This window comes from Glandiceps talaboti, chromosome 10, assembly GCF_964340395.1.
Source record: "Glandiceps talaboti chromosome 10, keGlaTala1.1, whole genome shotgun sequence".
Lineage (NCBI taxonomy): Eukaryota > Metazoa > Hemichordata > Enteropneusta > Spengelidae > Glandiceps > Glandiceps talaboti.
The window spans coordinates 19,570,748-19,587,194 of record NC_135558.1 but is presented as its reverse complement, the minus strand read 5'-3'; the positions used below and the strand labels follow the sequence as shown (position 1 = coordinate 19,587,194).

The window sequence follows — 16,447 nt, the reverse complement described above, 5'->3', positions numbered from 1 at the left end:
TGCGACAGCATCATCAGAAAAGGGATGAGACACTTAGTTGAATTACGTACGATACATGGAAATAATTCAGTTGGGTGCGTATCGGTACACGGTCTCACGCCAGCTCACCGATCACAGTGTTCATCACGCTGTTTGGTTATGTTTGGTTAGGCCTACATTTGGTACAAATGACAATAGTTCATGTTCACAATACTTACCTGCAATTCTTTCTTTCCTTCAAAATGTTAGTGATCATATACAGTACAGTGACCATTTATAGAATCACAAAATGCTACATGTTTGAACATTTTGGGTGGTAATGTAGAACAATCAGTGCCGAATGCTGGCTTTTTTGCCAAGTTAGGGGTACAGCAAAACGATTTTTTTTGAAAATCCTCGAGCCTGTATTTTATGCAAGCTCCCGGATCATTGCCCTAACCTAGAATGAACAAAATGTATTAAATGTATTTTGTACAAGCATCCTTATATCCTTATATATATATATATATATATATATATATATATATATATATATATATATATATATATATATATATATATATATATATATATATATATATATATGGTTGATGTATGTGCCAAATTGTATGGAATTTTAAACATAGCATTTCCAAAGATACAGCTTAATTACTGAAGATCATTAATTATTCAAACAACTCAATGGGGGGGGGGGGGGTTAAGAAAAATTGAGCATTCAGGGGGGGGGGGGCTATGGAAGTTCTGATGATCTAGAAGGGTGCTCCAGAAATATTATGCTCAGCTCATGATTTGAACCAAATGAAACATCAGGATCGGTCGTTTACTGAGTAAATTTAAAGATTTCTCGCTGTTTTGCCACAATACCTTCTAAAGCCTATATTCAGCGAAGAGTTGGGTGACAGCCATGCGAATGTATTTGTGTATGTCTTCCTCTGTGGGCATATCTCTAGACTCTTGTGTCTGTCTGTCTGTCTGTCTGTATGTCTGTCTGTCTCTCTCTCTCTCCATGTTTAAATATTCAAACTTCAGGAGCAGTCGTTTGCCTTGTACTTTGCAAAATTGTACACTTCATTTGCCTATTATACAGTTAATTATGAGGCAGTCAATAGCTAAGTGAATGTGTGTGTGTCAAACTATCTCTGTAGCTGTACGTAATAAGTTTAAAGTGCAGATAATATAGCCATACTAGTACTGTTGTAAAGTAATGTATTGAGCTAAGTAAAATTGGGGTATGATGACAAATTTAAAGTATTCTATGACTTGACCCTCCCCACTAGCTATCATGGATGATGCTGTTTATGCTCATAATCAAGATTGAAAGAGAAAACCCTGCTGGCTAAGTATCGCCAAGTATAGGTTACAGCCCAATGTGAGATCTTTTTCATAAAGCCCACATATATTTGTAAAGGATTCTCTCATTGTTCACGGTATGGACACTGGTTGATTTCCACTGTTAGTTTCCATATTAGTTACCATATACTCTACATCTCTGGCAAGTGGAGCCGGGAGGAGGGGGGGGGGTTTACACATTAAAATATATGTAGCCGGGAGGGACTACAGAAATTATTGGGTTCATTTCGGGGGGGGGGGAATTATTTTGAGTGCGCAAAGTGGGGGGAATGCGAAAACAATTTTGACTAAACTAATTTCACCCCAGTCCCCCCACCCGCCCTCGCCGTAAATTCTGACCCGAGCCTTATTGCAGCTACCAACTCACAAAGTACTGGTATCATCAAGTACTTCTTTATTCTCTGGTAATTCTAAGGGTCTATTTGTCGTTGGGTCAGCGAGCTTTCATCATTCAAATTTTGTAGCTTACGCCCAAACAAAAGGTCAAAGAGTAGCCTCGTTGAAACATCCATTGTATATGTATCATATCATATGACAAACAATCTCAACTTCATGACGCACTCTATGCTGACATTGCTGCTACCTTGAGGTGTTGAGGATTCCGTTGCTGCTACTACATCAGCTGTTGATACAGATAATGAATTTGACTTGGATCATGTGATTCAGAATTTAGAGAATCAAACAATGGGGGAGGAGAAGACTGATCTCTTGGAGATTGCAGATAATGTGAATGATTCATTCACCCGTAAATTATCTACAATCTATGTACCTAGACCTGTATTTGTATTGAATGAATACAATACATTCAGTGAATAAGAGATCCGATGAGAGAATGAATTTTCATGACCTCTGGGTCAGTTACAAACTTTAGAAAAAAAATTCTACTCACCGTCAGGGGCAAATAATAATATTTTCATGAAATAAAGAGTTGATAAAACAATTCGATATTCTTTCTTTTATTTAGTGCATCAAAATATATGTTGTATCCTATTAAAGTTCAAAATCATGTGTTCTGTATGAGGGTGTAGATACAGGTCATGGGTGTGAACTCCCGGAATGTGAACTGCATATGGTCCAGCAGTTTTCCGTAAGGACCAGCAGCTTTTGCTACCTGTCGGTCCTTATGACAGGTAGTCATTTTATCCGACTTTCACACTGATTCGTATTCGTATTCTTATGTTTAATTTATATTTATATTAGTTGTAAATGTAATCTTGTGTAATCTGGAAAGTTTAACGTATAGGTGACTGAAAAATACCACAAATACATAACTTTAAGCTATAACATAAACAACCGTTATGAAAATCATCAGGTGTGTACCAAGTACAATTTGAGGTCTGCAATTGGCGATGATGTCATATAAGTGTTGTAGTAGTGATGTTGCAAGTTCCTGTTTTATCCCATGGTTGGCAATAAAGGTCTTATAGTTACTATAGGACAGATACATAATATCGCATTGGTCTGGTCTGAACTCTAGATCTATAGTGTGACAATGTACACAGTAATGGGTAGCTCAATGACACACGTTTCATGTACTCAAATCTTGACGTAAATTCTTGAGAATTTACAGTGTTGCATTGACAAAGAATATTTGACCGTTAAAACTAGTTGCTAGTAGTGATAGAGCTATCGTATTTTAATTTTCTAGCACAACTGAACTACAATGTAGGTCCAGTAGTGCTGGTGTCTGTCTGTCTGTCTGTCTGTCTGTCTGTGTGTGTGTGTGTGTGGGGGGGTTATTGTTGTTGTTGTTGTTGTTGTGTGTGTGTGTGTGTAAGTGTGTGGACGACTTAAACTCAAAAACTGCCACTTCGATTGCCTTGGTATTAGGTGGGGACATTACTCGTGGGATCTAGATGAGAAATTGTTCAAAAGAAAATGATCGCATCACAGGTGTGTGATATGGGTAAAAATGGGATTTTCGGTTAAAAAAACAAAACACTTAAACTCAGAAACTACTGTGCAGATTGGTTCAACATTCTTAAGGGTGTAAGACATGATGATTCCCTTAGTAATATCCAAATTAGGTCAAAAGATTTAGCCTAATTAATTATGCACATTATTCAGGAAAGCTTTAAGCTAAATCAAGAAACCGTATAGGACATATGCACCCTATTATGGTTAACATATGCACCAATTTATATTGAATTTGAAATATGCGTTCCAAAGATATAGCCTAATTACTCAAAACCAGTAATTACGCAAATAACTGATGATCATTGGATATTTACCAAAATCTAATCAGTTCTTTGCATTTGCATATGGATGATTCATAGCAAATGTCATTATAATTGAGCCAGTCGTTTTTAAGCAAATGACACAGACAGACAGACAGACAGACAGACAGACACAGACGGACATACACACAGACACAGACACACAGAAAGACATTGCCATTTAAATACCTCCAATTATGGGAAGTAAAAATAAATGGCATAAATTAAGCTATTCAAACTTGAATATGTCTTCTTTGTAGATATTTTCACGGACCAATATTTCGGCAATTTCTTCACCTTGCCTAAAATACATTAAATTCTACTAGACATATAGTTTCAACCGTGGCTCTAATCATTGCTTTTTGCACATGTGTTTCTTATAACCCAATCGTATTTAAAAAACAAAAAACAAAAAACAAAAACATTTTAAAACAAAAAGATAAACAAAACTTTCTTTGTTTTTGTGACCTTCATGCATATCTGTTTTCTTTCCCCAGCGATGTATGTATATAGTATGTATATAGAAGGGGTACTCTCACCAATTTTTTTTTTAATTTATTTATTTATTTTTTTGGGGGTACACGTCTTATCCAGACTACACACACACACACACACACACACACACACACACACACACACACACACATGACAAGTCATAGTGTAGGGGGAAGCGTTGCCCGAGTAATGTGTGCATGGCCACGCAAACCTTTATTGAACAGTACAAGGCTGACTGAAAAAGCCTTGAAACGAAATTGTTTGCCGGCGCAAAAGATTGTACATGAACGAAAGTAAATTTGCCGAAAAGGCATACGGAATCTACAAGGCTGAAAACGTCCAGAGAGCACAGAGCCGCCAAAGAAAATCCAGAAATAAAAACCCTGTAATTCTAAGGAAAACAGTTCTGGAAACCTGTACCCAAAAGCAATGCTACATGTGCTTTTCAAGTTGGGCATCTTTTTACAGAAAGGTGACGTTTGGGGAACGAAAATAAAAAGCTGATCTAGAACTTCGGCTCGGACATGCTAAACGAAATAAATTATTTCGAAAAATTAAAAGTGGATATCCACAACGTACTGGTGGCAATGCTAGACTGATGAATACCATCACACTTTCACTTAAATACCACTACCACGTTGCACAGAACACCTTTGCAAAGCTGGCCTCCCATTGGCCAGTAGTTACGTCATGCCAAGAAATAATTTCCCGCTTTACTTCGAACCGCGGGAAATTTAATGTAGTTCGAGACGGGGAGTGATTCCAGAAGAATTTGGGTTGAGAATGAGTTACCATCTCGATCTGGAAAGTAAACTGGCGTTTTATACAGCTCGTGTGTTCTCTGTAAGAGAGTGATACTTGTGTGAATTAATAAACACTCACTTTATCAAGTAAGGACGTCAGGTGTCTGTATTGAAGGGGGTAAAATAAACACCGACTACTGTTCTGACAAATAGTGAAGTGTAGTAATTGTGCAGAAGCACCTCGAAGACCTAATATTGAGCATAACCATGCATGCGACTTTATTTATTGCAGTAGATAGATAGCGCTGAGATCAGACATGGCAGAGCCAAGTCCTTCCCTGGCTAACGCCATCTCCAGAATGTCTCAAAAATACAAACTAACAACATATGAACTTATTCAGCTATTTTGTTCTAATTACATTATACAATACAACCACAGACAAGTAATAAGTAGTCTGTGATACAACATAAATTAGCATCACTTATGCGCATGTGGGCAATCTAGATAATACCAATACATAGCGTGTCGAGTCATAATAGTTGACGCCAGTCACTGCACTCGAAATAGACGTTGTCGACAATATGTTTAACCGCTAAAGTGGAATGTATAGGGTCTTGACACTGTTCTGCCAAACTAAAGGCTTGTCTGAAGCCAGATATTCATTTCTCTAGGTGTTTGGCAACATGTATATAAACAGTGTCATGTCACAACCCAAACACACTGTTACAAATTCATGACATTGTTCGATTACGGCTTGTCCGAAGAGGTAACAATAAACTACCGCCAATGGCGTTGTAGCACAACTGTACAGTTTTTAAAAATGTTTATCTATATATGCTAGTCCATGCTAACAATAAGTGTTCATTTGCGGTCCAGTCCTATCCAACCATAATTGCTATCTTTGCGATATACGCGATCATTTAGCTGTTGCTATGGGCGTGGTCTTGTTGCTAGGCACATTTGCATACATTTTTTGAATGTTTATTCAATTGTCTGTTAATCCCTGTTATATTTGTGAAATACACGACCGTTTGGCTGTTGCTGTGGGCGTGGTCATGGTTGCTAGGATATTTGCATACATTCTTTGAATGTTTACTCACTTGCCTACCAGATGATATTATTTGACCAAAATATACTGCCATCTGGCTGTTGCTAAGGGCGTGGTCATGGTTGCTATGGACAATTGTGTCAAAATATTTTGAAGAAAATCTGCAGAATAACACTTCTAGAAACATCTCACCAAGTTTCAGTCTCACTGACCAAGTACATTTTGAGATATAAATTTTTGACCAAAATTAACATTTTTACACCTAATTTGCATATTACTGATGAGATCATTATATGCTTAATATAGCTTCATCTATACACCCACAGATGTATCCCTGTTGAATGTCAGCCCAATCTGCTGAATCGTTTTGAATTTATATGTTTTTGACCAAAAGGCACATTTACATACTTTCTTTGAATGTTTGTTCACTTGTCTAAGAATCTCTGTTGTTATCTTTCTGAAATACACAATTGTCTGGATGTTGCTATGGGCGTGGTCATGGGTGCTAGGGATATTTGCATACATTTTTAATGATTACTCACTTACCTACCAGATGATGTTATTTTAGCAAAAAATACTTCCCTTTTTCGTTGCTAAAGACATACTCATGGTTGCTATGGCTAATCATGTCAAAATATTTTGAACAAAATCTCCAGCATATCACTTCAAGAAACATTTCTCCACATTTCAGTTTCAATGACAAAGTACTTTTTGAGATAAATGTTTTTGACCAAAATTCACATTTTTACGGATGACATCATTGTATGCTTAATATTTCTTTATCTATTCATCCCAGAGACATATTTATTAAATTTCAGCATAATCTGCTGAGTAGTTTTTGAATTAAAGATTTTTGACCAAAAAGACATCTTTTTAGCCATAATTTGGATATTACTCATGGAATCACCATGTCATGATTGAATTTAATTTACACCCCTTACAGAACGTTTCCACCAAACTTCAGACCCATCTGCTCAGTAGTTTATGAGTTTAAGGGGTTTTTTTACCAAAAATGACATTTTTTTACCCAAATCACATACCTATAATGCAATCAATTGTTTTGAACAATTTTGTAACTAGACACCAAATTTAAAAGTAATATCCCCACCAAATACCAAGGCAATTGGTCTGACGTTTTTTTAGTGTAAGTCGTACACACACACACACACACACACACACACACACACACACACACACACACACACACAGAGACCAGTTGCCCCTTTATACATCTCTTTCCTTACGGAAGGAAAAAATGGTTATTGCTACACTATTCCGCTATCCTATCTGACATTTAGAATGTTTCAACTTGTGATCTCTTCCTATCGCAAATTGAACAATTCAAATTGTCAGTTACGATAGGGGAATAGTGTAGCGATAGCCGTTCGCACTAGTCTACATCAGGTAGGCTAAAACACAGCAGTCAAAATCTGGGCAGTCAGAATCTGGTCAGAATCGAGTCACAGATCTACCACCACGCATGTCACATGCTATGCAAGCCTGACCAATGGGCTAGATATCGACAATAACCAGAGTAGGGAGCAGTGACTATAGTAGTTAAAGCAGTATAGCTTACAACGGCGAGAAATAGATGACAATGAGCAAAAACAACCCAAATCTTATTCTACCAGCATTTCAGTAAGATAAGTTAATTCATAAATTAATAACGTGCGAGCTTTTAAGATTCATACAAACTTTGAGGTTTTCGAGTATGTAGGTTAATCACTAGCCAGTGTGTACTGCACTGTTGAGATACATCGTTAGCTGGTCGTACCTCCTAGCCTAGTCTGTTTACTGCACTGTTGAGATACATCGTTAGCTGGTCGTACCTCCTAGCCCAGTCTGTTTACTCCACTGTTGAGATACAGCGTTAGCTGGTCGTACCTCCTAGCCGAGTCTGTTTACTGCACTATTGAGATACAGCGTTAGCTCGTCGTACCTCCTAGCCCAGTCTGTTTACTCCACTGTTGAGATACAGCGTTAGCTGGTCGTACCTCCTAGCCTAGTCTGTTTACTGCACTGTTGAGATATATCGTTAGCTGGTCGTACCTCCTAGCCTAGTCTGTTTACTGCACTGTTGAGATACATCGTTAGCTGGTCGTACATCCTAGTCCTATAGTCTGTTTACTGCACTGTTGAGATACATCATTAGCTGGTCGTACCTCCTAGCCTAGTCTGTTTACTGTACTGTTGAGATACATCGTTAGCTGGTCGTACCTCCTAGCCTAGTCTGTTTACTGCACTGTTGAGATACATCGTTAGCTGGTCGTACCTCCTAGCCTAGTCTGTTTACTGCACTGTTGAGATACATCGTTAGCTGGTCGTACCTCCTAGCCTAGTCTGTTTACTGCACTGTTGAGATACATCGTTAGCTGGTCGTACCTCCTAGCCTAGTCTGTTTACTGCACTGTCGAGATACATCGTTAGCTGGTCGTTCCTCCTAGCCTAGTCTGTTTACTCCACTGTTGAGATACATCGTCAGCTGGTCGTACCTCCTAGCCTAGTCTGTTTACTGCACTGTTGATGAGATACACCGTTAGCTGGTCGTACCTCCTAGCCTAGTCTGTTTAATGAACTGAGATACATCGTTAGTTGGTCGTACCTCCTAGCCCTATAGTATGTTTACTGCACTGTTGAGATACATCGTTAGCTGGTCATACCTCCTAGCCTAGTCTGTTTACTACACTGTCGAGATACATCGCTAGCTGGTCGTTCCTCCTAGCCTAGTCTGTTTACTCCACTGTTGAGATACATCGTTAGCTGGTCGTACCTCCTAGCCTAGTCTGTTTACTGCACTGTTGAGATACATCGTTATAGCTGGTCGTACCTCCTAGCCTAGTCTGTTTACTGCACTGTTGAGATACATCGTTAGCTGTCGTATCTCCTAGCCTAGTCTGTTTACTGCACTGTTGAAATACATCGTTAGCTGTCGTACCTCCTAGCCTAGTTTGTTTACTGTACTGTTGAGATACATCGTTAGCTGGTCGTACCTCCTAGCCCTATAGTCTGTTTACTGTACTGTTGAGATACAGCGTTAGCTGGTCGTACCTCCAAGCCCAATAGGCTCTTTACTGCACTGTTGAGATACAGCGTTAGCTGGTCGTACCTCCAAGCCCAATAGGTTCTTTACTGCACTGTTGAGATACATCGTTAGCTGGTCGTACCTCCTAGCCTAGTCTGTTTACTGTACTGTTCAGACACATCATTAGCTGGTCGTACCTCCTCGCCCTATAGTCTGTTTACCGCACTGTTGAGATACATCATTAGCTGGTCGTACCTACTAGTCCTATAGTCTGTTTACTGCACTGTTGATATACATCGTTAGCTGGTCGTACCTCCTAGCCCTATAGTCTGTTTACTGCACTGTTGATATACATCGTTAGCTGGTCGTTCCTCCTAGCCTTATAGTCTGTTTACTGTACTGTTGAGATACATTGTTAGCTGGTCGTACCTCCTAGCCTAGTCTCTTTACTGCACTGTTGAGATACATCATTAGCTGGTTGTACCTCCTAGCCCTATAGTCTGTTTACTGCACTGTTGAGATACATCGTTAGCTGGTCGTACCTCCTAGCCTTATAGTCTGTTTACTGCACTGTTGAGATACATTGTTAGCTGGTCGTACCTCCTCGCCTAGTCTGTTTACTGCACTGTTGAGATACATCGTTAGCTGGTCGTATCTTGTTAACCTTTCATAATATATTGCTTTGGTATGGAAATTTGACGGTAAAGAACAGAAGTGTATTTATATAAACTGGAATGTGATGAGATGTGGTGATTTGTAGTGTCAATAACATGTAGTATCCAAAATAGAAAGTGTATTAATCCCTACTGACAAGTTCATACTGACGAGTAGACGATGGCCCCAAGGCGACAATACAAAATCTTAATTCTTTGTGCAACTTTTCCTTCCCAAAGAACATACATTTAATGTTTTGACTAAAGCTTTTTCCCAAAGAACGAACTTTTAATTCTTCAAACGAAACATTTCTTTTACATGATTGCTTCAAAGAATTCAAGTCAAAACTAAATTTCATGGTACCAATAACGTTTGATTTCAATATGTAAATCTCTCTGCCTATGAGGGCGCAATTTCAGTTTTGTCAAGTATAAATCTCACCGGAGTGATCATATAGACAATATTCTTTATTCTTATAATTCCATGTCATATATACAACATGTACAATAAGAGTTCAGCAACTTGACATATGTTTATTTATGACATATGTTTATATTAAACACTAGGTATGACCTGCTAAAGTTCTCTAACATACCGGTGACTTTACTATACATGCAATTAATGCTCATAGCAATTAATGTTACGGGCCCATTTTTACGTGACATGGGAAGTTCATTTAAAAGAAACTTACATTGACGTTAACTTTTCGAAGCTTGGAAATATTACCTCGAAGGCTATGAATGACCTAAACATTGCCTTAATAGAAGCAAAAAAACCTGCAGATCTGCCAGGGGGAAACCCCAAGGATCCCCTCCCCCCCCCCCACAGGTCACTCATGCATACAACCAATAATCAGATGCACCAACAACCTTTTTACTGTCACACTGATATTAAACTGTTCTTAAGTATTTTCACCCAATTCTAATTTGAGATGATATTGTCTTTTAAAGATGTGAAATGTTTGCCAAGATAGTCTAAAATTGCCTTAAACTCCAAATCTCCCCTACCACTAGATGTGCTGACCTTTACTACATGTATCAATTTGATTAAAATCCGATGTAGATGTCGGCTAATCGTTCATTGCTATTTTACCTTCGTTATTTTGCCTGAATTGACCTTCTTGGTACATGTTTACATTTTTAGCCTGATCGCCTCCTCTGGAGGAGTACAGAAACAGGTTAAAATCATGATTGCCACTGAGGGTGATGATGTTTGGATGCGGGCCAAAAATTCACTTTGATTTTACTTATCGTGTATGAAGCTACAAAAATACATTGATCCACAGGTGATGTGATACTGTTCACAGTGTACAATATTACGAGCGAAATTTCATATGTACCCCTTTTCGAGTTAATATTTCAATGAAAAAGAACCTCTCTTTTTTGTATACTGAATCTGGGAGAAAATCACTTCAAAAACCCCCTTTTTCCGAAATCCGGGAGGTTTTACCTTCAACTAGCTCTGGATTTCTACACTACGGGGTTTCGACACGTCGTGTCGAAACCCCGTAGCATATAAATCCAGAGCTATACCTTCAACGACACGACATAGAAAGTAGAAATGGGGCATCGTACCCATATTCTCGGAGGGTGATCTGAAAAAGTACCCCCTTTTTATGATTCCACTGACCATCTAGGCCGAAGAGATGCGACTAATACATTGTGATATTGCGATTCTGAAGAGTCACTTTTACGGTAGCATGCTCGCAGATGGTGTACGCGTTTCACTCAAGGGACGACTTACTCCGTATGCAAGCAGGACTACTATCACGCACGGCAGAGTACCATCTAATTTGGATGAACAATCATTGAAGTTTGAGCGTATCATACACCACTTTTTAAAATTTGATGTAGACACTAAACGTACGTACTCTACGAAAAGACAGCGAGAGAGGGTGAAAATGAGACACGAAAAACATCAGTGGAAAGCGGGATGGTCACCGAAAACACTGGACATCGCCTAAACGTCTACTGACAGCTCGAGCGCTCTCTTCAACGTTGAAAGCGGCATCTTTGATGGTCATAAATGCTTAGCATTTAACAGTTATTGTCAACAATTTACTCTGTTCGACAGACCAGAAGATAGTGTGTCTTAGACACCACACGAAATTGTAACAGTGTGTAAAGCAGGATACTTTGAAGAAGTCACCTCCGACTAACGCATCTTTTGATGTGTTCTGTGTTAGAGTAAATTGTAGCATAAAACGTCAAATGCTAAGGTCTTATGACCAGGATTCAGTGTGTCTCAAACAAGGATTGTGTGCGTCTCAAACAAGAATTGTGTGTGTCTCAAACACCCAAATGCTAAGGTTTTATGACAAAAAGTGTAATAAAAGGAGAAATTGTAAAAGCAGTAGCACTGACCAATACAATCCGATGTAGATCCGATGTACATGTTTACGTTTTTAGGCTGATCGCCTCCTCTACGACCAGGCTTAAAACGTAAACATGTACTACATACGAAGGTCAATTCAAGCTAAATAACGATGGTAAGATAGCAATGCACGATTAGCCGACATCTACATCGGATTTTAATCAGATTGTAGCACTGACTATACTTATACAAAATGACTTAAAAATAAATGTTTTCAACGATTGTTTAAAATTTTCAAGTGATTGAACTGCCCTGATGAGTTGTGCCGGCAAAGTGTTCCATAAGTGTGGAGCACAGATTGAAAACGATCGACCACCGTAAAAACTAGTTTTACCGACCGGTTGTATAGGTTAATAGCACCACTCGAAGTAGAACGGAGGGTGCGACCAGAGCCTCGGATTGTCAACAGCGCTTCTAAGTCACTGTGCCATGACCATACGACCGGTCGTGGAGAAAAGTCATTGGAAAATACACGCCACGACCATACGACCGGTCGTGAGAAAAGACGGTGAAAAAAATACATGCCACGACCATACGACCGGTCGTGGAGAAAAGTCATTGGAAAAAAATACATGTCACGACCATACGATCGGTCGTCGAGAAAAGTCATTGGAAAAAATACTTGCCACGACCATACGACCGGTCGTCGAGAAAAGACAGTGAAAAAAAAATACATGCCACGACCCTACGACCGGTCGTGGAGAAAAGTCAATGGAAAAAATACATGCCACGACCATACGACCGGTCAGTGGTTCATTTTGGGCCGGGAAAAGCAAAGACAGAGTCCCTGTGTCATCAAACATTCGAAACTTAAGATTTTAGATTGAGCATAAATTGGTAGAATCCTCCTTGATTCCTTTCTCGAATGACAACCCGCCAAGTACCACTACGGGCCGCCATTTTGAATAAGAAATCACGCGCAAAGGATTGTAGGGGAAAAATTAATTCGGGACATACACAGAATTATTTCAGGACATACAAACAAATTAATTCAGCACATACAAAAAGTTAATTCGGAACATACATAAAATTAATTCTAAACTACATGAAATTAATTCCAGGAATACATAAAATTAATTCTAGACTACATAAAATTAATTCTAGACTACATAAAATTAAGACCGGTACATAAAATTACTCGAAAACACATTTAATTAATTCAAGGAATACATAAAATCAATTATAGACTACATAAAATTATTTACAGTATATAAAATTAATCAACTCACATTTAATTGATTCAAGGAATACATAATATTAATTGCAGCAACCATACAAACTAATTCAAGGAATACATAAAATTAATTCTAGACTACATAAAAATAAGTCCAGTACATACAATTAATCAAAACACGTGTAATTAATTCAAGGAATACATAATATTAATTGCAGTTACTATAAAAATTGATTATAGTCCACATGAAATTAATTGAAAACACATTTAATAAATTCAAGGAGTGCATACTATTAATTGCAACCATTATAAAAATAAATTCTAGACGACATAAAACTAATTCTAACACATTGAAATAATTTGGGGAATATATGATATTAATTACAGCAGTAGTTTTATTATTTCTACATATTTGTGACCAGAACGGGTAGCCATAAACTCCCACGCATTGTTGATATACATGTAGTATAGCTTAGTACACCACTGCCTTCAATGGCGGCCACTGAAGGCATCGCTACCTTGGAAAGTTGGTCCGGACGTTGTGGAGGTCGACTTTTGTACGGTTGCTATAGCGCTGCAAAGGAGCTTACAATTTACAATGGCGAGGTTTTCATTTGTCCATTGGCGGTGTTGACAAGAGGTGGCAAACTAGTTTACTAAATACAGAAATACAATAAATGAATACATAAACTTGCTGGCGCTCACTGATAGACATGCTTATAAGCTACTCCAACTGCTTGATTACGTACACATGTACTGACATTTTGGGTTCATTTACTAGCCCTTTGGTCTAAAATCGGGTCTGTTTTTTTCGAGCTGAAGAGGCTACAACATGGAGTTCACGCTATATTATTTTCAATATTGCTAAGCGCGTGGTCATGGTTGCTAGGGCCAATCATGATAAACAATTCTCAATCTAAACACCACTAAGATCATTCCCATTAAATTTCAACCCATTCTACTCAATTATTTTGGAATTCCAAATTTTTGACCAAAAGGACGAATTTTCATACCTAATTCACATATCACTGATGGGATCATCATGTCATGAACAGTTCTGGAGTCTACATTTTTTACCAAAGATCATATTTTTCAAATCACCCAAATCATCACCCATCGGTGGTAAGATCAGTTTGTTTTGAACAATGTCCCAACTAGACACCCAAGGTAATCGGTCCAGTGGTATTTGACTTTAAGTTGTTTACACACACACACACACACACACACACACGCACACACACACACACACACACACACACACACTTCAGCTCAGTTGAGCTAAAAATTAAAACATTGCAAATTGTTCTTGAATAGTGTGTGCAAATTGCATGAACTTCGGTTTTTGTTGAAATGTTGTCCAAGTTCCCGATATTTATAGTACTTTTTATTAGTAACTCTCTTATGTAAAATGTTAACGTCTGTACATCCCATCATACGCAGTTTTCCCAATCCATCGATGTGGAATTCAATGTGTCCTATTCTGTTGTAAACTGGGTCAAAACCAACGCTCCTGGTTGTACTGGTTCGAGCCATAAAAAAATTATCTGTGCCATCAGCGTAGAAACATTCGGGAAATTCTTTTACAGCATGGTATTTCTTGTTACTGAGAACCAAACAGTCTCCGTCATCATTTTCATAGTTATTAGTAACTTCAAGTGTACGACAACCTAAGCAATCTGTGTTCGTTCGGCGTTTACCGTTCGCATCTCCAAACGTCCCACCGACAACGTCAATTGTCAAGTTTGGATGTTTGAATTTTTCGAGGAAATTTTCAAGGTGAGTTCCTTTAGTGAACACAAAGTCGTCATCTACCCAAACAAAGTACTTGGTTCTTACCTGACTGAGTGCTAAATTTCTACCAGCAAACCATCCTTCTGCAAAAGGCATAATGTAATGCTTTACATTAGGAATGTTAATTTTTTCAGGAACCTCGGAATCGTCGGCGACAATGATGGTCATCTTTGGATAAAATTTATGTATGCTAGAAATTAGTGTTTTGACTGAACCATACCGTTCAAACGTTTTAGTGATAATAGTTACCAATGAGTTGATATCACCGGAAGGTCCTGGGTCGTACAACGTTGGTACTGCCGGTTTTTTTATGTGAACGTGAACAGCGATATCAAAATTTAACATTGTGATATAGATTATATCTCTTGTATTGATATCATAAACTGTGCTTTTATAGTTTAAATTTGCCAAAACTGTATTGAGAGCGTGTAGTCCATTCTTGTTAGCTGTGATAATCATTTCGGTAGAGTCATTTCCACTAACTCCCACACTCGAATTACCCTCATGTTTGAATACAACTAACACTCCCTTCAATTTTTTACATCTTAGCACAATCCGAAGCTGTTGATCTTCAGGTAGGAAATCAGCGATAGCGACGTGTAATTGTAGACCATGTAGACGTGTTGACTTGAGTGGTTGAACGGTAACACCACCTGCAGGATATCGTAGTGGTGTAAAGGCTTCACACATCATCAACGGATCGCTGGATTGCCTATGGTGTCTATTCCACTCTGTCAATTCACGTTCTCGCCGTAGTTTTGCCAAAGAATTCAACTTGTCTGTAACCTTCGTATTCGCACATTCGCATGGTGACTCAATCTGATCGTCTTCTTTTCCAACAGCAATATATTTAGAAATCGGTGAAAAAATTCTCATGTGTGGGTTTCTTTCGAAATATGCTTGATTTGGTCGAGGTCCAGAGTGGCTGTTTTTCACAATTCTCCATTCCATGTCTTCAATGGTGCTATACCAAACCGTGACGACAAGGCCAATTATACCAAATAAAAGTAGAATAAACCACGTTGTACGAAACGCTACAGTCCCCATGGTGTACAACCTAAACACCGAGAACGTCACAATTCCTATGCAAAGGTAGATACTATATCCAGGTATTATTTTTCATGTGTAAATTTTCACTTGAGAACACGACATTGCCGTAGAACTTAACAATTTTACCCTTGAGTGTCGATTTGTGTTGAAAAGGGGAGATGGTGACGCGTTTCACATGAATAGCGAGGTTCAACAATAAGCCTATCCCACTATTTTAGACCATGACCTATTCAATATCTGCACATACATTGGTGTCCTTACACTACAAACTTTGGACAGACGTTTGTACATACGACCATATACATGCACTTGAATTGGTAATGTACTACGTAAGTGGTTTAATACTACTAAACATTGCTGCTATCGTCTGTGTCGTTCAGATTCTAGATACGGCCATGTTCAAAGAAGGAAAGGTGGTGTGGTGGTTTTTTTTGTTTTTTATTTGCCTTTTTCAAAACTGAAAACAGATCGCGACAAATCGACACGATTGGTGAATGCATGGGACGATTTTTCAGTCAACAAGACCACCAAATTTAACATATATTTGTTTT

At 38.4% G+C, this 16,447-nt stretch overlaps 1 protein-coding gene across 1 annotated transcript; it reads right to left on the bottom strand.

The window, feature by feature from the left end:
- Positions 1-1,856: 1,856 nt before the first annotated feature.
- Positions 1,857-15,893, bottom strand: LOC144440731 (beta-1,4 N-acetylgalactosaminyltransferase 1-like). The gene is made up of 2 exons (XM_078130114.1): positions 14,480-15,893; positions 1,857-1,951 (listed from the first exon to the last, which is right to left on the bottom strand). The coding sequence occupies exons 1-2, from the start codon at positions 15,891-15,893 to the stop codon at positions 1,857-1,859; spliced, it is 1,509 nt and encodes a 502-aa protein (XP_077986240.1).
- Positions 15,894-16,447: the final 554 nt, after the last annotated feature.